The sequence below is a fragment of the Microtus ochrogaster genome, linkage group LG7_11, assembly GCF_000317375.1.
Source record: "Microtus ochrogaster isolate Prairie Vole_2 linkage group LG7_11, MicOch1.0, whole genome shotgun sequence".
NCBI lineage: Eukaryota > Metazoa > Chordata > Mammalia > Rodentia > Cricetidae > Microtus > Microtus ochrogaster.
In genome coordinates this window covers 5,638,029-5,662,419 of record NC_022032.1, presented here as the reverse complement: position 1 = coordinate 5,662,419, position 24,391 = coordinate 5,638,029, and the positions used below count along the sequence as shown (strand labels likewise).

The 24,391-nt window shown below is 39.9% G+C and overlaps 1 protein-coding gene across 9 annotated transcripts in view; it reads left to right on the top strand.

Annotated features, from left to right (window-relative positions):
- Positions 1 to 5,915, top strand: part of Unc5d (unc-5 netrin receptor D) — a 517,384-nt gene extending 511,469 nt beyond the window's left edge. For all 9 annotated transcript variants that reach the window (XM_026786850.1, XM_026786851.1, XM_026786849.1 and 6 more), the window contains one exon: positions 4,458 to 5,915. In XM_026786850.1, coding sequence (XP_026642651.1) covers positions 4,458 to 4,662 — 205 coding nt within the window. In that variant the 3' untranslated portion in view covers positions 4,663 to 5,915. The remainder of the gene's footprint in view (positions 1 to 4,457) is intronic.
- The last annotated feature ends 18,476 nt before the right edge of the window (positions 5,916 to 24,391 follow it).

Genomic DNA, 24,391 nt, shown 5'->3' with positions numbered 1-24,391 from the left:
TTTCCTTAGGCACTGGTAAGTTCTTGCCGATCTTGGAAGCAATAAAGCTCCCCTCTTTAAACATGACCCTCTTCTGAAAAGGTGGACAAAGCAGAGCCCCATGGACTGAAGGATGCCCCAAACAAGCAGCATTGAAATCTATACTGAACATGCCAACAATGGCCATACGTCTGGAGTTGATGTCTTTCAGATATGAGAAAGTAAAAGGACAGTGATCTTGCCTTATTTATCTAAGTGCCCCTTAGATGGCCCTTCCTTCCAGTGAGGTGGAAGCCTTATTGAAGCTCACACCAAGTAGCTTGCAAAGTCTAACTAGTTCGCCCTTCCTCCAGTGAGGATTGGCACTGCATGCTTTTCTCTTGGAATTAACCAGAGTCCTACTTTTCCCTCAGGGTTCTCAAAAACGCCTCAAGGTGATTGACGAAGAAAGTTGACTCGAATTCAGATTACTTTTTCCCCCACACAGATATATTCCAATTCAAAGCAACATCCAGATTTTTATTTGGTAGTCTTTGTCGTTGTTTCATTTTCCAAGAGATGGAAATCATCACGTGTGTCCTGGGAAGAATAAAACTGGAGCTTTGACAGGAGACTGTAACTAGCTCTGTTTTCATTTGGCAGCTCACAGAGACTTCTAGGCCCAGAGGCTTCCATACATTACCCGGAGAGGGAAGTCCCTTCAGGTTTTCTCTCCAGGAGCAGATGACAGAATGACAGAAAGGAGCTCAGGGAAGGACCAGGATGTTCAGACTAGCATGGTGGATCGGAGCATGTCTTCAGCTGTCCCCACCCTTCCCTTCTGTGTCCCTGGTCATCTCCCTTTTCCAGGAAGCCCTAGAGCTCTTATAGAGCTCGCCTCTTGCTCCCTCAGTAGCAGTAGATGAATGCTCCCTTGCTTTACCACGACAGGGACTTTGCTGTTTGGAGTTTGGAGATGGAAGCTTGATGAGCTGAGCACATGAGTATGATGTGTCCAATTACCGTGATTCAGGAAGAATGGCTCTGCTCTTCTGTTTGCGTTTAAAGAACTGTGTGGAGGGTTGCTCTGGGTCCCATAAGAGGTTTTCATTAAATGAGACAATTAGGATGATAGCAGCGATACTAATATTGTTTCATTAGGACTGTGATTCAGTTCCCTTTTCCACACTGTACAGTAGGATTATGCACTATTCTAGCAACAATGTTTTCTAATTTATTATAGATAGCTCAACTTGCTTTTTACTCCTTTAAAAAACTGATAAACCCTTCAGAAAGAAGCTTTTAAGGGGGGGAAAGAAAGAGGCTGACTTCAATATACATGTTTTTAAGGAATGTAAACAAACTTGCTGCCCTTGGGGTTACAGATGCAATTGGTTGACACTGTTGGGTAGAAGCCCAAATCCTTAATGAAATTACAGCCTGCACCTAGTAGAAGAGTCTCCGGTGCTGAGGCTATTGGCTGCAACTCAAAGTGGATCCCTGCTATATGTTTTCCCCACCTAGCTAAGTTCTGCCCTGCAATAGGTCCAAAGCAGTTTCTTTATTCATTAATGGTGATCACAGCATACAAAGGGGACTCCCATATCAATAAGCTTGAGAATTCTCACTATTTAGTTTTTAAGCTTTTATCTTGAAGTGCCCTAAACATGTGAGTTCTGCAGCCAGATAGTTTATCTTGGGGCTCAGCAACTTTGGACATCTTGATACTTTTTTCAAAGGAAACACAAAGCAGGAAGTTCAGTCTAAGTTTCTTCTCAGCTTTAGACAATCTAAGTCATGAGAGTTCCGGACAGAGGCAGCAAAATGGCTCCAGGGCAAATCTGGCCCTTTCCTTGTCTGTCACAAGCTCAGAATAGTTGTTTCATTTTTAAATGTATCAAGGGGGAGAGCGCCACACGAGTGATGCCGTAAGAGATGTGGGGTGGACATGAGAATCAAATTTCAGCTTTACTCCATACAGTGTAGGATCACGTCTCTTGCTGCTCTCACAGTGCCCTGGCAGAGTGTGGCAGACTCAGAGAGGCCATCCAAGAACCACAAAGCCAGAACTACTTTGCTAGCCTTTGTAGGTTTGTCAACATCTGAAATACATCGTGGTCTAAAATTAGGGTCTTTATGAGCCCAGTCACAGGACAAAAGTCTAATATTGTTTAATAGAAAATGCAAAACAGAAGCATTCTGTAGTAAAACAGAACTGCTCTTTCAGTTGTATTTTGTGTGTAGGAAGAGGAATCCTGGGAAACCAGGCCAGGGCTAGGCTAAACCTCTACCACTGAGCCACAGCCCAGCCTGCAGTTTTTGCCTTTTTAACAAGAGTGGAGATCACAAAGACCTTTTATTCCTTCCAAAAGCTGTTAACTGATATGGAAAAACATGACCACACCAGCTAGTCTGAGGCTACTGAAGTCTGACCTCTGAGTGCCCCTATTTTCCCACTATCCTTTCTAGTTCTGTATTGCCTGAGACTTAGGAAAGGGGATAGGTATAGTAAGATCCAGAAACTTCTAGAAACATCACCCCCCAAACATGAAAAAGTGTCAGTGTTCAAATACAAGTTTTTAGATAACAGGAACGAGAAGCCCTCTAGGTACTTTTGCAGGATTTGCTGTTTTTGTTAGCATGGAAGGGGTACATGGGGCAGTGAATGTGAGGGAAGGTAGGGGCGGGCAGGAAGAAGAAGGTGAGAAAATAATGAAAGAAACTAGAGACTAGTGTCAATATTCCTAAACTGGCCTTCTCCCCTTCTTGGTTAAAAAAAATTATGTTTGGTGATTGGTATATCTAATAACCTTGGTACTTATGCTGTAATGTGCATGTGTGTGTCATGTAAGTCGTCAGATAGAGTTGAAAGCTCCTCTGCTCTCGTTCAGTGTTATTTATGGGATTCCACTTTGTGATCGTCTGCTGGGAAGACTGGCAGAAAGGGCAACTATCTTCAAAATAGGAACAGCTTTTTAAAATCTTTTCAAAACACTAAATTTTCATCAGGCACGACATTTCCGTCCTTACTGTAAAAGTCCCCGTGAAAAACAGTGACCTTTAATCCTTTGTGTTGTCTTAGTCCTCATCAGAGCAAAGTTATTGTCCAAAAGGTTGAGGTTCGCTTTTTTCTCTTTCACTGAGGATGCTATATCACCTAGAAAAGACATCTAAGAATCAATTACTCAGTTAATGTCAGCTAATGGATGTTGGATAAATACCTGTCATAGTATTATGATAAATGCTATGGCAGATTCAGGAAATGATTCAATATGATCTTTTGCTTTCAGCGTTTTGTAGCCAAGAAAGAAGACAGTAGGAGTGAAAGGGAAGTGTGTGTGTGTGTGTGTGTGTGTGTGTGTGTGTGTGTGTGTGTGTGATGGTCTACATAGCCTCAATGAGGTCAGACCAGATAGGCATGAAAACAATTTTTTTCTGACTTGCTAGATAGAATGTAGGAATGCAGCATGTGTTCAGAGTTTAGACACAGGGTTCCAAGTCTGTTACTATATGATAGAAATTCTGAGGTGCTAAGATAAAAAGTATGTCTGTCCCCGAAATAGAAGGGAGAAACTGCTGATTTTTGCCAAAGGAAGAAACAACAAAGAGAAGGGTCAAAATTGAACATCCTAATGTAAGGAATTAGAAAAAGAATCATAAATACTAGAGCTTATAGCTACTTATTCCAAGGCATTCAGATGAGAATTGATGTGCTGTGCTTGAAGTGGTAGATAGATTTGTAATTGCAACAATGCCTAAGGCTATAATAAACCCTATAAATAGTTTAATTAGCCAAGAAAATGGGAGGTACACATTTAGCACCAAAGAACAGGGGGGTCAAAAATTGAAGACAAAACCTTGGTAGCCCTTATATTTGCAGAGGAGGTAGGGAGTCAAATATTTGAAAAGGGGGGGGGTGATGATTTACCTTATCATATAAACCAATGTAAAAGAACACTTCAAGAGAACAATTAGGAGGGAATCATACATACATGTTCATACATGCAACTGAAGAAAGGGAAGGACCAAGGCAAGACTCAAAAGAGAAAGCCACTGGGATCATTCTGAAGCATAGCTGTAGTTGAGTGTTAGTATACAAACCGGACTGCCTCAGGCCCATGTTTCTGGAACTTTCTACCGCTATTTTATTGCTGTCTTTTAAATTTCATTTTAGAGACTAGTGAGATGGCTTAGCAGTTAGGGACACTTAGTTTCTGCTGCAGATGACTTTGGTTCGGTTCCCAGCACCTAGTTGGCTGCACCCAACTGCCTATAACTACAGTTCCAGGAGTTCAGATGTCTTTTGGCTTATTAGAGTGCCCATGTGCTTATGCTACATAAGTGAAAGTGGCACACATGTATAAATATGCTACATAAGTGAAAGTGGCACACACATATAAATATAAATAAACAAACCTTGAAAGTTCCTTTTAATTCCTTTACAGCGATTCCTTGTTTCATCATTCCCACTTATTCACCTTTTGTTTAATTTTATCTAGGAATTTGTCGTATTTTGCTACACAAAGTAGCCCCTCTGCTGTCATTTTGAACCTCTGGGAAGCTCGTCACCAGCAGGATGGGGATCTTGACTCACTCGCCTGTGCCCTTGAAGAGATTGGGAGGACACATTCGAAACTGTCAAACATCACAGAGTCCCAGCTCGAGGAAGCTGACTTCAACTACAGCAGGCAAAATGGACTCTAATCTGTTTCCTCTCTTGAGGCAGCACTAGTGATGGCCAGCTTCAGAGCAAGTGGCTTCAACTGGGGAAGAAGAGGCAGATTTCTACCCAGTGGCGTTTGGGGCATTAATGCAGCCTTTATTGAGAGTCAGTGAAAAAAAAAATCCCTGGTTGAAGAAAATGAATTTGATAATAGGTAAAACGTGTTAATAACGGGGGGACATAAAAGAGAGAATACTCCTCTGGGTCTACACACGGGTAAACCTCCTCAGATTTGGACTGCCGAGGGGAGAGGTGAAGGTAACTGTAGATCAGAGTAGTTATGAAAAGTAGAAACAGTACAATAAAGCTGGAAGGCAGAGAGTAAGTGCATGCTTGGAAACGGGTTTGGAATGACTTGTCCCCCAGGACCACCTGATTCTGAAACCTGATTTGTAGTTGCCAACCAACTAGCACCTAGGATGTTGGAAATCACGGGGAGACTAGCTTTCAGAAGCAAATCCAGTTGGCCAACCTATTAGTATGATGTCACCAGTGTTGGGGGAGAGCATTTAGAATTTAGAATCTGAGTACATCACACCAGCACTTATTATATGAGTCACTTGATTGAGACAAGATCGAAAAGCGAGATAGACCTCAAACTAGTTCTTGGTACCTCACCTTCATCCTCCCTGCCCCGAAATAAAACTCATTTCTTTTCCCATCCTAACAGATTGCAGTACAGAGATAGTAAAGAACATGATTATACACTTCAACTCAACAGAGCAGGACTACCCAAACTACCCAAATCTCAGTGTGCTGTTAGAACACCGTTCACTCCATGGAATAGAGACAGAGACGCTAGTCCAGGTCCAGGAAAATAAATAGACTGCAGATGTCACAGACTTTGAGTAAGCTCTGATTCTAGAAGATGGGTAGAGCCCGTCTACTCCCATTCTAGGAGATTGGACAGCCCATGTTGTCCAATATTTTTTTTCCTATAATAAATGTGTTTTACTGTGCTTTTCCATCCAGATTCTGGAACTCTTCTAACCTTTATACTAGGCCATCACAGTATGTCTCGATGGAACTTTAAGACATGACATCCTGCTGTCACCTTTTGGAAACCTACCTGATAGCCTTTCTGTATATAGGATCTGAGTGAATGCACCCAAGGAACAGAATACTCTATGACATCGTCCTAAGAACCACATGCATCATTCAGAGAGGCTTTGTGCTTTGACTGCCTGGCCTTCCTGTGTATGCATTCTCCTTAGCACTGGTCACTCATGGATCTCATCTTATGACTTTTATTAATATAAAGCAGTGACATTGTAGGGAATTGGAATCTGTGGGTTACATGTGAACTGCATCATATGCTTTGCTACACATTTATACCTGATTACATAATTTTGACCCATACCCTGAGAGACTAGCAATGAACGGATATGTTCATCTTGTGGCGGATCCTTTCGGTAACTGTCCACAGGGAGGACATCACAACTCAGACACCTACATTAAATCCCAGGCAGCTACATAGCTACTTTGAGGCTGGCTACATTTGAAAAGTGATGTTCAGAAATAGAAGAAATGAGACTCCTTGGTAATGAGGATATTATTATGCTTTTGGTTTTTAGGGGCCATTTGTTTAAAAACAAATGTTTGCAATCTCATTCCAAGTGCAAAAGACCTAAAGACAGGTTGAAGTTATAATCCCATGGTCAAAGCATTGAAGAACTCTTCAATGTATTAGCCATTTTATCTAACTAATATGTGATATATCTGGCCACCTATATTACATAGAAGACTTTGCCATATGCAAATAATAAAAGAACCATGATGCTTTGCTCAGGAACAAAAGGTTTATTTTAGTGAACAAACAAATCATCTTAGAACTGTCAAATCTACACAGAATCCCATATCTGGACCAGGAGAACACCTTTTCCCTAGTGTTCTCAACTTATTTATTCATCCTTATGAAGAAGAAAGAGAAAGAGCATAAAAATGTAAAACTGCTTGGCATCACTATAAGTTTTTTGATGATGACCCACAAACCGGATAGGTGATAAGTGGCAGGACCAGATGCAGATTGGAATCTGCATCCCCTGTTAGGTGATAAACTCTTTGCAACACATTCTAGAGAGATCTTACACAAATGTCCATTTGGAAGAATTTTGCTTTAAATTTCTACCCTATCATCTTCTCTTCTTTCCCTCCCAATTGGCCTTATAATTGTTTATCTGTTGTGTGAGCCTACACATGCTCTTTGTAGATTTTTAAAACTTTTTATAGTAGTGTAAACAGATAAAACTTGTGAGCAACCTTCCTGGCATCTGTGTAGGTTATTTTAAGGTGAGGTAACACGAACAACAGAAACGTTGATCCTCAAGTGTCTGCAGTTCCCCCATTGACTTCAGGTTTTGTATTTTTTTTTCTGACCTATGTTTATAAGTGCCCTTGAGCATAATATTCCGTGCAGTGATAAGGGGGATGTTAACATGAGGCATCTCATATCCCAATCCATGGTTCTGTGCAATTCATCTTGACTTTTTGTGTTTCCTTCTTCACATCTCTCTTATTTCTGCTAGGATGCTACACAGGATTTTGAAATAAATGGTAACTTCTTCAGCCTTTGCATGTCAGGGTTTGTGTAAAATTTTGCAATGAAATTGCAAAGAGAACCTTGGCCGGTTTACAGACCGAAGGATTTTTGTGTGCTGGGGAAGGGTCTGCAGGTCACACAGTCCTTAGCTCACACTTGAAAGTGTAGTGTTTCACTGTGACCACAAGCTTTTCCATTATCGTCACCTGCCGCGACACAAATGGCCCTCTTGGAAGAAGCTTACTCGTCACTCCAGGCACTGAATTTCAAAGTGTCACCGTCCTAGTACAAGATGAAGCAAAAACTAAAAGTGGCCTTAAATTTTTGGTAGGTTATGTAAAATTTGTGCAAAGCTATCCTACTTAATGCCAAATTTCTCAGTGCTCGGAGACTTTAAGTCTAATAGTTATACTTCAAACTTGAGTTAAAATTAGGCCACCAAAATGGTGTGATCCACAGTTTTTCCAGACTACAGCATTGTAAAGTTAATTTATGGTCTTTACAACATCACATATATAGTCTTAGCATTTTACATTAACATCCTTTAAGCTGAATGGAAGCTTGTTCCATGGATTTAAATGCAAACTTCACTTACCAGTGCAGCAGACTCTTAAAACTCAAATGTACTCCCACAAAAATGTTATTGGCCTTTTTGTAGGAGATGAAAAGGAATTGATACAGCTCTCTTTAAAGAGAGGAACTTTTCTCTTATTTTTTCTTACTTTTATCTCAAACTGTTGTGGTCCTGGTAGTTTTTCTTTCATTTAGTTGGGAGAAGGACTATTAAGTCAAATCACACAGGGTTCTCTTTGGAGTAAAATATCTGGATGTATTGCTGTAGTTTTTCCTCAAGGAAACCTCCAAATATTAAATATGAGAAGCAAAGGTAGAAAATTAACATGGCGTGAATGGTTTTATACACTTTCACCCAATTTACCTGTGAATTTCAGAGTGTTAACAAAATCTTTGGGATATGCTTCTGTTTATTATTATTATTTGCTTTTTTGTTTCCTTGTTTTGTTTTCCTTTCAGGCATTTTGAATTTCTTGGTCTAGCCTCTGTAAGTGTATTGAATGACAGAACTATCAGACCCGCTAAAGGCAACCCTCTCTGAGGTCTTCATTCCAGCAGAATTGAGGAAGGAGCTGAGAAACGTGCCTCTCTGGCCCACTGCGTGGCCCATGTTCATTCTGTCTCTCATGAAGCATTGCAAAGTCTGAACCCTTAGTAACTCCCATTGCCTGGACTCCAGGTGACAGCCACAGCACCTGGGAGAGCAAACGTGTGGGTTTGCCAATGGTGACAACATTTTATTAGCCCTTTGGTGTCCTTTGTCATAGCACCGTATTTGAACACTGATGCTTTTTGCCAACAGTTGAATGGCCATCGTTTCCGTAGTTGCCACTGTTCTGTCCGCATAGTTTTCCTGAACTACAAGCAGAAATGTATTTTGTCAAACGTCACAAAAGTGAAACTGTTACTAATCTTAGACGTGTTGCATATTTTTGTGTTTTTTCTTTTCCAAACTCTTTCAAAAGCTGAGGTGACAAAGCTGTTTGGCTGTATTGACAGCATGTGGTGTCTTTTGCAGAAGCAACTCTAGGAGAGCCAGTGTCTACCGTGGACTCTTCACATCCCCACTTCAGGGTCACCAACAAAGCTGCAATGGCGATTTGTAGACTGTCATTATTTCCTGCCGATGAAAGGGGATGGTGCCAGGCCTGGCTATTAGTCACTAGTGTGTAGTACTGTGATCTGCAGTAGGAAGTTTATCTCGCATAGAATAATTGTGGTTTTTGAAGCAGCTACTCATTGCTTTTTCCTTTTGCTGTGAAGATCATGGATTTGGAGTGTCCTCATGAAGTGGGCCCAAGACAGTAACATTTCAACTTCATGTCTTTGAACCTACCATGTATCTGAATCCAAAGATTAAAAAAAAAAAGGGCAGAATGCATCTGACCTAGGCCTAAGCTTAAAATTCTCCCTGCCCTGACCAGTATTAAGTTCAACAGGAATTGTATCATTTTTTCCACAAAGTTATACCTTAGTTTCCATTATATATAAGTGAATTTGGTAATGTCTTTCTTTACCTAACTGGGAATAAGTGTCAAATACTTTCACAGAAGGCATGGATATAATGAATATGCCCTTTGTCTCAAATTTGGCTAACTATTAAAAAAAAATCCACATAATTCAAGTACAATTCACACCCAAAATTCCAGTATTGAAAAAGTTCTTCAATAGCCTTAAAATCTGATACATTTCTAGTTGGTGGTGATCTAATCGGGGTTCTGATGAACGCATAATATTTAAGGAGATTACGCAAGCCGAATGCCATGCCACGAGACCCCTTTCCTGAAACATAGGCATTCTGCTCAAATGTGGAAGCAGCAATTCCAATCTTCTTTCACTAGCAAGCATGGGGAGTGGTAAGAGGGAGACTCATCAGGATGAATCCCTCAGGACCTCCTGGGAGAAAAGCTGAGCATGGAAACCCCCATGAGGTCTCTCACAGATGCTGCCTGCTCCCAGAGAAAACTTCTCAATAAAGGGGAAAATACCCAAGTGTCAGCATTCCCCTGTCAGGAAAACAGCTGTCTCCTTCTCTATCCTGGATCAACAAAATTTCCATTCTTCATAATTAGGTCTGCTTGATACATACATGCCAATAAATCCTGACCTAGAAGTATTGGAAACACAGGCAGCTAGAGGAATGCTGGCTCATTTTCCTAGCCTAGCCCAAACTTGGAAACGTGAGCGATATTTCCCCCTCCTTCTGTATGGAAGAATTTAGGCATATTTCATTTTGTTCTTTTTATTTTGGGAAGGTACATGGGGGTGTTCTTTCAAATGATTCATTTAAAAAAAAACTCGTACCATCCTCAACAATTATTTGGTATGTTCAAAGCCAAAATTTATGAAATAATATTTGAAATGAAACACTAACTCGGACATGAAGCTGAAGGGGGAGTAAGCCAGAGGAGAGGGTCTAAGGAAAGCATGGCCTTGGCTTCAAACCACACTTTTTGTGCCTTGTATTATCAGTGTAAATTCTGAATGTTGTACAGTCGATACTTGGATGGACTCCTTAGAGAAGGGTGCACCGGCTTCTTTTTCAGCAATGTACATATCTATAAATATATATACATATATATTTGGTAATGCCAAACAGCTATGTTATATTGTACTGAACAAAATGGCCCGTTTGGATGTTTTATGTAGAGTTTGCAAAAAAAAAAAAAAATGGATGGTTATCGACTTTTCAAGATAAATGTGCAGGCATAAATTGCTGCTTATCAGTTATTTATGAATAAAGAGTCTTTTATTGACATTTTAGGATATGTTCCGTGAGTGGGACTTTGAAATCTCCGTGAGGACACGGTCATATCCTAGCAAGTGTTGGGATGCTCTCCTTAAGGGCGGTTGTCAAATCATCAAAACTTGGTGAAACTCCCTTCTCCCTCTGGCCTCAGAAAATAGTATGAGCCATTTGAACCAAATACATTATCTTCTAAGAATCAAAGGCCACCTAAATACACACGTGCACACCTATGGTTGTGCATACACACCCCTTTCTTGGGGATGTAGGTTTAGATACTCCAAGGTAATCATAGCCACACAGTAACAGAAATGCCCTTTTCACATCCCTCAAATGTAATACTTTTATAGACTGTATAACATGCTTTCAAGTTGAAGAAATGGTTCCAAGCTGAAGTACTTGCTCTTGTTCCAGAGGACCGAAATTCTGTCCCCAGCATCTACTAGAGGTGACTCACAACCATCTGTAACTCCAGCTCTAGGGAACCCAGCCCCCTGTCCTGGCTTGCATGGGTACCCTCATGTATGTGCGCATACAGACACCCATACATAAATACACAGATTTTTTTTAAATCTTCAAAATATATATAGAACACTTTCTGCTTGCCATGGTAAAATAGTAAGAATATGTAGAATATTTGTGGGAAGGTAGTAGGGAGATATGTAATATTAGGCATTCCAACACATTTGACTGCCTAATTCTCTCTTCAGTAATGTTTAGAATATGGAAAATTACCTAGGCATTTAAAAAGGAGAGCTTAGAGAATTGATCTGAGCTGAAATAATATGATAGACTCAAAAATATTTTCTAATTTATTTAAAGTAATTGGTGAGTATCTAAAAGAAGATATAAAAAATGATTTAAACCAGTAGTTTCCCCAAATCTATAAACACACACACACACACACCAGGAAAAAACAACTATAGCAAAACAATGTTTTCATATATATCTGATAGTTTCTGTTGTCCCACTAGTTAAATGTTGGAAGCTACGATGTACAAAGAACCACCTTATCTACTTCCTGATATGTATGGTGAATCTTGGAAATAGAAACCTACACCTAACCTTTTTGGACCATGTAGTTCTCCCTCCCACATCATCTGACCGGACTATTGGGTGGCATAGGGATGAATTTTTACACCGTCTCTGTAAGTGGCTCTAAAGTTTCTTTCTGATCACTGTGAGACTTGGGTGGAGCTATAACGCTGGTTTTAAATATTTAAGCTACAAGAAGAAAGGGAGGTGATTTCAGCTAACTCAAAAGTGGGTGAGTTAGTGATTAAAAAAAAAAAAGCAAAACTAAGCCAAATTTTCAGTGTTTTCTGGACAGTTAAAAGAAAGCAATCTACCCTGAGTTAGCCAAACAAATTAGAACTAGAAGAACATTGTGAGTGACGCAGGGATCCAGAGAAGATGAATCCCCACCAGGTTAAACCTACAATAAAGTATTAGAAAGAATGAATTAGAATCTTTGCATAAAATTTGTCCAGTTAGCAGCCAGGGATGTTGGCACATACTTCTAATTCCCAACACTTGGAAAACTGACGCAGGAAGGTTGCCCACAACTTCAGAGCCAACTTGGACTTTGTCAAAGAAAAAAAAAAGGAGGGGGTGATGAAAAGAAAAGGAAAAGGGAAGAAAAAAAGAAACATGTGTGTGCATGTATGTGTGTGAAACAGTTTTAATTTTGAATGGATTCAGTTAGTATGGACTTTGCCTATAGAGCCAGTACTTGTGAAGATTTGATTGTGATAAAAGCTTACCCATTCACTCAAATGAATATACAATTTACAGCCTGTGGCATTGGTAATAAGCAGGATACTTGACATTTCTGCTTCATGGAGAGGAGCAGTCATTATAGAATTCTTCATCCTTCACAACTTGATAAGTGGAAGAAAAGTGACGGATAAAGCTCTCAGCCCTACACATTGTTTACTGAGGAGGAAGGGGCGTTCACCTCCATCTTACTTTAGACATACTTTAAAGAAGAAGCTGAAAGAATCTGAAACCAGACAGGTTTGGACAGTAATTGAGTCTACCATTCTCAGTATATGTGACCTTGGCCACTGAATCTGCCATTCTCTGGATCCATGACATCCGGCAAGAAATTCCTCGCTTTCAAAAAGGGATAGTTCTATTAAGTTCATTGAGTGTGAAGTAATTGATTGAGGCTGACAAGTAAGGCCTGTGTTGATGACTTGGTTGGTAAAATGCTTGCCTTGCAAGCCTGAGAACCTGCGTTCAATTTCCAGGTGCCACAGAGAAAGCTGTGCAGTACATTTCTTATCCCAGCTGATGGCTGAGAAGCCACATCCACGGTCCTACGACGTGTACCTGCACTTACCCAAACATGCAATCAGGCGTGGAAATCTGGGTTGCTGTCCTTGTCTAGTTCAGACTGTGGAAACATACATCATGTAGCCATAGAATAACTGGAGGAAAATGGAGTGAGGTCATTGGTGAGACAAATACATATTCAAAGCATTTCTATCACCCAGACAAATTTGAACATTTAAAACACAGCACTCTTGCATATATTCAGTACCCTGCCAATGAGCTGACTGCTCTGTGGTTTTCAGGTAACTGAAGACCCCAAAATTGAATTTGTGTATAAATCCAACAATGAGCTAACTGAGCACCATCACCTTCCAGACTTCTCCACTATAAGCAGAGCATCCATAAAAGATGCCCTTGAAGGTTATTGAATGATATTGACTCAACCTCTATGGACTCACTGACTCTCAAGTCAGAGATTACATAGTATCAAAAAGTAAACGCCACAAAACTGGTGAGTGCGGAATATGGAGGGAGAAAAACACTGTAGGTTGCATGAAGGAAAGTTATAGAAGTTATCTATATAAGTTACCATTGAACTAAGATTTAGATGTAGTTTATTACTATAGTTTAGTCTGTAATATTGTATAGTAAATCTCGTTATTTGTAGCTGAAACTAACCACCATTTATTATTTTCATGCATTTTTGGATCTCTAAGATCTGATCCAAGTGCACCAAGTCTTTTGCAACTCATGCATTTCTGCAATGGCCTCGCAAAATCAGCAAGCACACATGGCAGGAAAGTGGAATCTGCCTTTGTGTGAATGGGTATAAAATCAAATCAGAACCAATAAAGCAGTGTGTGTCATAGCTTCTATTTCTTCATCAGAAAGAATTTGTCAGACAAAATCATGGAGGAACAGCACTCCAACAGAAAACAGCACTGACAAACTTATTAACAAGAATTTCTTAGAGCAGCATGTCCCAGACATCAGTGTTGTGTCAGTAGGAGGTGATTCCATTTTTTGTTGTTGAGGAAAAGCCAACTGACAGTGGCCTTTTCCTGGTGACTCCTCTTTTGGTGCAATAAGTAGTTGAGTTGGTTTATTCCATGTGCTTGGTCTTTCACGTGGATTTCTTTCAATTCTCTGGTGATCACATGAAGCCTCCACTATTACCTGAACTAGTTTACACACAGGGAAACTAAGAAAAAGGAAGTTATGCTAACATACTCCTCCAAGGCCACTAGTTTCCACACTTTTTGAATATTTATCAACAACCACCTACTTAATGAGCACAAGATGACATGTCAAAGTTTAATTCTGAGATTTTAGTGTTTGCTAAAGAGACACAATAAACTATGTCTTCCCTCCTGAATTAATTTATCCAGGTTTCCATCGGTTTCTGTCCCCTCATCTAGTTCCTTTTGTTTTTCGCATGTCACAGAGAACTCCATGCATCTGAACATATGTGCCCATATCAACATGTTTAGCATTTTCGTTCTGACCTGGAAATGCTTGATTGTTTTTTTTTTTATGTCTTGTTGGAATTTATTCTTAGAACTGACAAGGAGTTATCAATACTTCACTGAACTTCACAAAGACTACTTTAAAAACAAAAAATCTGGAGGCATCTTTAATAGCAATTAAATAACTTGTGCCAAATAATCCTGCTCTCTCTGGACTGGAAGCAGAATCCAATGTGTCCCTTCCTTCCTGGGAATGTTGGAAATCCAGCCAAAAATGCAATGCTGCCCAGGCAAATGGGGTGTTTTGGTTTTGGGTCTCCGAGACCTCATTTATATTTTGAGCTGTGGTTTCCCCATATGTAAAATCAGCATCATCAATTTCCTGGGACAAGAACTGAGTCGGAAAAGTACTTTTTATTTTAGCAAGAACTATTTTAACTTATAGTAAAATTAAAATACTACATTGGCTACTGATGCATAAGTAAGAAATCAGAATTTAGTTATTTTCAACCAGCTTTCAAGAAATATACATACGGCTGGAGAGATGGCTCAGTGGTTAAGAGCACTGGCTGCTCTTCCTGAGGTCCTGAGTTTAGTTCCCAGCACCCACAAGGTGGCTCCCAAATGTAATGAGATCTGGTGCCCCCTTCTGACAAGCAGGCATATATGCATGCAGAACAATGTATACACAATAAATAAATCTTTAAACTTCTAAGCGATAACCACTTGCTCCTTCATCTCCTTCTATCCCACAGTTAAATGACTTTGCTAAAATGTACAGGACTAGAAACCATTTCTTCTCCCAACATCATTAATCTAAAATTCCAAATACTTTGGGAAAGAATATCAATATGCATATGTTCTTAGCAATGTCATAAGTAAAATTATACAAAACTCCAAATCAGTGGCATATTTATCATCACTGAAAACTATGCTATGCAAGCTCTTGTGTTTATTCATAGCTCTCAGGGACCTCTGCAGTATTTCCTCTTACGGTCCTTTAAAACCTAAGCAAACAAGGAAACTCATTTCGCCATTTAATTGTATCTTCGATTTTATTAATGCTTTGCCCTTCCTTTAAGTTTATTTTAAAATATTATTTATGTACACAATAAATATTAAAGGGTAGCAATGGAAATACAGCAGTGAACTAAGCATCCTAGTTTTGCAAGTATTTCTTTTTTATAAATAAATAAAGAATAAGTAAGAGAAATACAGGGTAAGGGAGAAATGGGCTTGGAGGAAAAATCAAACTTCCCAAGTGTGACTTCAATGTTATCTAAAAAACAGGCGTACCAGGCATGGTCTCACTAAGAAGCTTTTGACTAAATAGATAAACGATAAGGAAGTAATCTTAAGAAGAGGATGCAGAGCAGAGGAAAAGACCTCTGCAAGGCTTTGAGATGGCCATAAGCTGGAAATACTCAAGGAATCATGGTGAAATCGTTGCTGATGGAGCGATGTTACTGAGAGTAGAAGATGGGCTAGGAGAAGAGGAGGAGGAAAGAGAGCGTGTGGTTTTCCATGGGTCTGGCTTATGCTGTGTGATGTGGGCAGACACTGCTGGAATTGGAATGGCATTTGCAGGGTGGCCTATGCACATGCTAAGCGAGGGAAGGATGTTTTGAATGAGGCACTAGACTATCGGGAATGACAGGGACAGTAATCAGATGTGAACCGTCTGTATACTCTGCCTGGCAGGGCCGACAGAACTTTCTGATGAAATGGATAGATTGCAAAAGGGAGAGTAAACACTAAGGTTGGCTCTGAGACTTTGGTATAAGCAACTGAAAATACACAGGTGACAGTTTTATGGTAGAATTTGCCAAATGGATAGTTACAGAAAGGTGAGAAAGACGAGTTTGGTTTCTTGTCCAGCTCAAAATAGACATCTAATAGGAACCTTGAAGGTCACAGCTTGATACGTGAGTGTGGAGAACAAAGAACAAAAGATGGCATTAAAAGCATGGTAGGTACCATGTTGGTAGCAGTCCCTCGGGTGCTTGAAAATCACGACCGTTCCTGATTAGAAGAAACCTGAAGAGACTGGGAAGAGTGGACACTCAATTGAGAGGCTGATGAAAATGGTGGGAGCCAAGCAACAGAAGACTGATGAGAAAGAAATGCATGATAAGCTCTGACAGGTGAGGCTAAAACATCCATCTCTTTGAGCATCCATGATGGTCCTCAAGTTCAGCAGTGTTGAGTTCTTAAGTTTCTTAAAATTATTAAAGATCAGCTTAGAAGGAGTACTATACTAGAAACCATATTTAAATTTTAATCAAGGTTAAGTGAGGGAATAAAAGGAAAACCACATCCAGTCCATTCTTTTAAAGGGTTTATTGTATGAGGAAGACAGATTTGTTGGGTTCATTTTCATTCCTTTGGGACGGCATTCATAAATTAAGAGTAAGATGCCTGATACTAAAATTGTGTAGGTACTGCTTGTTGTAAACACAAAGGATTTCAGAATTCCTCAGTCCTATGGACACATCGTTGAGAGGAACTGTCCTGATATCTGAAGGGACTTCAACAACTTCCCTGAACTGTATCCTCTATATGCTGGCGTCTACTAACTGTAGTATTTGAAAACACCTCTAGACATCCCTAAATATCCTTTAGAGAAATAAATTGTCTGCAGGTGAGGGCCACTGATTTATTAGTTGATGATGGGAAATAGCTTGCGTGGAATGAAAACCAATTCACTACAGAATCAAAATTCAAAGGTAGAAGGTGGGATTAAAGAGACATCTGTATGTACATCAAAACTTCCAAATATTAAAAAATGAATACATGTCTGGGGATATAACTAACTCTCAGAACCCGCAATTTTAAGAAAGCCACCCTAGATACATAAAATTGTAACCCAGTGCTGGAGAGTGAGAGGCCCATGGATGGATGATAGCCACTGACGCTCAGTGGCCAACTAGTCAAGCCTGCGTGTGACAAAACTGTGTCTCGCTAAACAGGGTGACAGCTCTGTAGGGAAAAACACCCACGGTTCCATCTGCAGGATCAGGGCCGCATGTACACACACACACATACACACACACACACGCACACACACACACACAGTTAAATAAAAGAGCAATGTGTTGACTAGAATGATGGGGAAGCAGAAATTCCCTGTGAATAAGGAGAACCAAGGTATCAGCAGATGGCTGCACCTGGAACAGGTGGTGGGAGGATTCCTTCAAAACAGAAGCATTAGGGATGAAAAGTATTAGGGTGGAGAACGGATGGCTAGTCTAGAAGTAGCAACGAGAAGGGAGAACTCATACCCCATCTCCAGGGACAGGAAAAAAAAACAGAGGAAATCACAGCTACTTAAACGAGGGAGAGATTAAAGAAAAGAGAGAGCGATTCAGAAAACAGCAGCAAGAAGGAAACCCCAATCAATATGATTGAGCATATACGGCATTTAAAGCATTTTGCTGATCCTTGAGGCACCACAGGAAAGCTTCTCAGGTGTCATGGATGGAAGACGGGCGCCCTTACAGACTTCTATGAAGGTTATCATCCCAGAGGTAAGGAGGGACTGGAAACAGAGACAGCCTCTGGTGATTGGCTTCACACTAGAAAACAGGCTAAATTAATCAGGGAAGTGCTTGAGTAAAAAATCATTAAGCTTATCCACTAGTCATGCACCTAAACATTTGTCTGTATCATGCTTGGAATCTTTCTTCAAGGCCATGGGGTATAGAAAATAATATGCTTAGGAAAAATAACTAAAATGGAGCAGTGGAGAACTTAGTGATTATAAATCTAGTTGGCAGCGGTACCTAAAACACACCTTCCTAGGTAATACTATCTTTTTTCAAAAAGATAACAGCAGGTATGACAATACATATTAATAAACAAAGCCCTGAGAGGCTGAGGCAGGAAAGTCACAAATTTGATCCGAGCCTGGGTTTCATACAAAGAGCCTACAACAAAAAGTCACATCAAAGCAAATTTGAACAAAACATTGCCTTGATGGTTTTCATTAGTAATATACATAAAGCAGAAAACCTTCCTAACTCCGAAGTCTAAATTGGAAGGTAAATTGCAAAAGGAGTTTAGCTGATTGAGCTCTCAAAGCTGTAGAGGTCTGCTGGTAACAGAAATGTTAACCTCTTCTCCAGACGCCTTTCTGTCTTGACCAGAGGAAGTAAGTGCCTAGAGAGAATGCTTTGAAAGGAAACACATATCCTTGCATCTAATAATTTTGCAGTGAAAGTATTGCTACAGTTTTTACATTTATTTATTATCCCCCCCCCTGCTCTCTCTGTGAGTGTGTGTGTTTAGGATGTGTGAGTGAGGACATGCTGTGCCTATACCACAGTGTGTGTTCATGAAAAAGTCAAAGGACAACCTTCAACCTTGTTGAGACTGGGTCCCTTGTTTCCGTCACTTCTTAGTATCTCCAGAATCACTGACCTTCACAGTGACCTCCAACTGATTCCCTTGCCTCTTCTAGTCACCTTGCAGCAGAAGTGCTGGGGTCACAGATGTGTGACCTCATCTAGCCTTTTCTCTGGGAACCCAGGGATCAAGCTTAGGCTGTCAGACTTTTCTCTGCTGAACCATCCTCCCAGTATACACCTCCCCCTTTTGTATTTTTTAAAGAAAATATTTCAGAGACTTAAGAATATAACTTACGTGCAAATACGTAACAGACAGACCATCAACACTTTTATTTGTCTTTTCTAGAAGTTGAGGATATGTTAAAATTCATTGAGAGAAAAATCTGAAGATAGATCATGTGTGTGAGAAGACATACATACAGATATGTTCACTTGAGACCTCTGCAATGGCTTGGTGAAAACAACATGTATTCTACAGGCTAACAATAGACACAAAATTAGTTAAAAATATTTAGGGCAATGCTAATCTACCTGCTAATATTTCATAGAGTCATACAAACGTAATATTTCCGTCTGTTTTTAAGAGTGGAAATCCGTTACCTCTAGTAAAAACTTCATTTGCATTGCTGTGGACTGGAATTATTCTGAATTTCTTCTAAGTTTCTATAGCTTAACCTCTATTGCACAACAGTGTAACCAAGTCAATAGAGGTCAGTCAATGGAGCACAGACACATGGGATGAGATAAGATCAAAAGGAAAGCTAGACACACCTGTTACTACTCTGGCATATTGCCTGGCGCTGCTTTTGCTCACTCACGTTCAGTTACTTTTTCTTGATGGTACAGCACCTTAGAAATCTGCTGGAATCCTCCTCTTTGGCATCAGCTCTCAACTCTCCAAGACACTTCTATACTGTTTTTTATTTACATTCCCCCAAGCAGTTCCCCCCGCCCCTTTGTTATCTGTGACTCCCTGGTGGTGAAAGCTACAAAGTGAAGATAGAAGTCACGTGGTCTCTTTTACACCCTCCATCCTTGTCTCTACATCAATCCTTGTCAATCCTGAAGTTACAAGAGGATTACTTTACACAGCTGTGGTGCAGTGGTTAGCCTGTAGAAGGAAGGAAAAAAAAACCCTTCAAACTCCAGTGTGGGAGGTTTCATCCATCACTGACAAGTACCAATTCCCCTATTTTCCTTTCTTTTCTATTTTTCCCACTTTCGGTATAATTAGACTCAGGAGGGCTTGATATTTGTCTTCAAATATTTGAAAGTCTGTCACATGGAAGACAAATTAGACCAGTCCTGTCTTGTTCCCTGTGGTAGAACTAAGACCAGTTTTGTAGAAACTGTAGGAAGACATTTTCTCCTTTACAAGGGAGTGTAGTTTTCATAAAGATTACCAAAATTGGCATAAGCTTTTAGGGAAGCTTAAGGGCTTTTGGAAACGTTTATCTATGATCTCCATATATGTCTGTGTGTGTGTGTGTGTACATATATATGTATATATATGAATATGGTCAGACTTTCTTTTTGACCTTTTATTTTCAGTTTCTGATTTCCTTCTCTCCTGAATGTGCATCAGAGTTCTCCTCTCCTTTGAGACTAAGATTCTTAGTTCCTTACACTTAATGGGTCTTCGTCACTCAGTCTAGGGTTGAGTGAAGTGGTTTAGAAAAGATAAGAAAGAAAGAGATTGGGTTTAGTGAGCTAAAACTCAGTTTAAACCACACTATGATGCCCAGCAAAGAGCCCCAGACCACTCGCAGACGAGCAAGCATGGTTGTGTGGCAATAAGATGTTATCATGGTAAATGAAAATTGAGTTTAATACGATTTTATAAAAATTATTACTAGACACACACACACACATCCTGAAAAATGGAAGTGCTATCCTTAGCTTGTGAGCTGTCCAAGAGACAAAATCTGGCCCGAGGATACTGGTTCTCTAATACCAACCCTAGTCTCCCATTACAGACCCTAAGGAGGAAAGACTTGTCGAGATCTCATAATAAGAAGAGTCACTGAAATCGTGCAGGAGATCAGCAGGAGGAAGATGTCTTAATCAAGTGTCTCAAGTCGTTGCAATTTTATTTCAATGAGAAAAGCAATATGCCACTGTTGCTGCCTTTCTCTTTCTTTCTTCTTTCCTCTCTCTCTCTCTCTCTCTCTCTCTCTCTCTCTCTCTCTCTGTCTCTGTCTCTCTCTCTCTCTCTTCCTCCTCTCCCTCCCTTCCTCCCTGAAGCCTGCCCAGACTTGTTTTAAATGCCTGAACTTCAGTGATCCATCAGTCTCTTTCCCCAGCAGCAGGGAATGCATGTGACCAAGACTGTACTTAGCCATTGGGCAGTTTTAGAATATCATATCAGGGGTCAGGTAGTACACTCCAATGGTAGAACTTTTGCTTAGCATGTGTGAGGTCCTGGGCTCAATCTCAACTGATACAAAAATGAAAGTTAAAGAGGTTTTATTGAACATCTGAACAAAATGGTGGAAGTCACTGTCATTCACACACTCGAGAGAGCAGGATGCAGAAGTCCACGTGTTAGGATGGCTGGTAGCAGAGAGTGGCTTCCTGGGATACATTCTGCACACTCTGCCTCTCAATAAAGTTTGACTGCTCAGTCACTACGTTATTGCCTTGTAAAACCAGAGCATCCGCTTCGATTATTATCCATTTCGGGCTTAAAGTACAATAGATTACAATAAAGACTCTCTTTATAAGATATGTTTAAAGATTATTTCCCAGTCCGTTTGGTAGCACTTATGTTAATACCATCAAGGCAGGTCCCTAAAAGGCAGTAATAGAAAATTCTGCTGCACTTATAAAATCTCCCCAAAAGGAGGTTCCAGCAACAGCTGTTCACTTTCCAGGAACGGGTAGAAAGAGGAGTTCTCAGGTACTTTTCTGTGCCTTTCCCTGCTTGTTTCAGCATGTGAGGCCTCGTCCATCACTGACATATGCAAGTCCCTTCCTTCCCTTTCTAGACTATTTTTTTTTTAATCTTCAATATAATTAGACTCATGGGGACTAGGTATTTGTCTTCAAATATTTGAAAGTCTGTCATATGGAAGAAGGATTAGACTTGTTCTGTCTGGTCCCAAGTGCTTGCTCGAAGTAGGGCCAATTTTGCAAAAATCGACAGGGAATTTTTTTATTCCTCCTTTTATAGTAAGCATAATTTTCACAGAGCTGTCCAAAACTGGGACAGACATTCTTAGAATTGCAAGTCACTGGAGATGGTCAGGCAGAAGGCAGATGACTGCGTGGAAAGGATTCTGCAAATAAAATTCAAGCATCCTAAGAGAGTTCAACCACTAATTCTATGGCCTAAGAAAGTTCAACCATTAATTCTATGGCTCTGAGGGCCGTTGAACCATTGGCCATTGTGTGGCATAATAATCATCATGGTTCTATTATTTGGTGATCTGCTATTGTCAAGTGCTAACTGTGGCCCGTGTGTATATCTAAACTAACCCTCACAACAGCATAAACTCTGTACTGCTAATATATACATAGTGTAACTGATAACAAATTCTGAGAAACTAACCTGCTAAATTGCAGTCACAAAGCCAGTAAAGAAAAGAGTGTGGACACAAACCCTTAAAACTGTTGCTTCCCTGTGGAGGTGTAATATAATGAACTTTTAAGAACTCACTGGTATTCATCAGTGACTTTTAAACAACAGCAGATAAAAGCAACGAATATGGAATAGGCACAGAATGCCTTACAGAAGTAACACTGAATCCATCAGCACGTAAATACTTATAAAGTGTGCTGAGCAAAGCAGGGTTTCAGGAGCTCCTGCCCAGTGTGTCACTGCTTATGGAGAATCCCAGTAATCCACAATGAAATCACATAGTTAGGATTGCATGCATGTGCAATAAATAATAAGCACAGACTGTTATCATATATACTAACACAATAAGAAAAATTGCCTTTGAGGATTAACATGAGCTAAGCTGAACTTGAAAGAGGCTTCACCTCTATTTTTATGATATTTTAATATTTAAAAATAAGGTAACTGGGGAAAGGAAAGAATGGGCAGAGGGGAGTTGGAGAAGGGAACAAATGAGGACAAAATATAATGACACATATGCATGAAATTGCTATGATAAAACCCGTTACTTCATAAGAAAATAAACAGAAAATCATAAGTTAAAGAGAGGAGCCTGGGAATGCAGGTCAATGGGGGAGGGTCCTCACTTAGCCTTCAAGAAGAAGCAAGTTTTGTTCTTCAGTAGCACATAACCCTACACCTATAATCTCAGTATTCAGAAAGTGGAGGCAGAAGGATCAGAATTTCTAGGTCATCCTTAGATACACGTTGAGTGCAATGTCAAAGTGAACTTCATAAGATCCTGTCTCAAAGGAAAAAAGAAGAAAAAATACAATTAGAGAGGAAAAGACAGAGATGGCTAAAATAGTCAAAGCAGTAGAGTATACAGTTTTACTGTATGTTTTCTTGATGTCTGAAATAGTTTCTTTAAATATTTATTATATAATTAAGACCAAAATAAAGCAGGAGATCTCTGTGCCAGTTTAAATACATCTTCAACTTTGTAGCTCCTGATCCCAATGATAGCAAAAGGGCAAACAGACCGTTAGCCTACAAAGAAAAGAGCAGAGAAGACAGAAAAGAGTGGGAAGAAGTTAACACAGCAGAGAGGACACTGCTCTGGACCTGAAGGGTAGGCAACACACTTCATGGTTGCCGGTGCCCTTCAGAAGGGGCAAGCCTGCGTTAGAGAATCTTACTTAAATCAACAAGGAGAGAGCGAGTCTAGGTATGGTTTCACAAAGGAGTGTGTTTCATGCTCAGACCCCATGAGAATGATAACGGATGTCTACAGCAATGAGGCTGTCCCTACCCCTCTCCTGCTGGTCTTCTGCAGCCTTATGGAAATCCATTGTGAGAAAATGGAAAAGCCCAAGGGAAACACCTTCCAGTGGTGATGTTTGGATTCTTTATGGAAAAACAAACAAACAACAACAAAAAAACCAAAGATAATCTGAGCTCCCACGTGAGGATTCCTGTTGGCAAGCTGGATCCATCAAGGCCCCGGTGGTTGTGTTTTTGTTCTGTTTTCTAATCACTCATCTTCAAATAGAAAGTCCATGGTAACTAGACATTTGAGGAAAGCCTCAATTATGAAAAGATACCTGAATTCCAAAAGGGCGAGTAAGAGAGAGCAAAGAGGTAAAAATCACACGAGAAGAAATTGAGAGTAACACAAAGTAGCCAAGGAGACAGCTAGTTCCTGCCTAGCATGTAGGAAGCACTAGATTCTTCCCTCCAACACAGCACACACCATGTGTGATAGCACACCTGAAGTCCTAGCACCTAGGAGGTAGAAGCAAGAGGCTCTGAAGTTCAAAATATTCCTGGGCTATCCAGAAAGTTGGGAACAGCCTGGGCCACATGAGACACTATCAGGCAGCCCTACCACATGAGTGACTGATTCCTTACTTGGATACAAAATGCACCAACAAAACAAAAGAGTTTCCATTAGTTTATTTTCTTTCTTTTTTTTTTTTTTTTTTTTTTTTTTTTTTTTTTTTTTTTTTTTTTTTTTTTGATTTTTCATTATTGTCATTGTTCAGAGAAGAAAAAAAAGAGTTTCAAGAAAATAAAAATCAAATTGACACTTCAGAATAATTGTGTGAATATATGTGCGGTATCAATTAAATGGTTCAGAAAATCTCCCTCAAATTGAACAAAAATAAGAAAATTGATGATATAATTTAAAAAATGTAAATGAC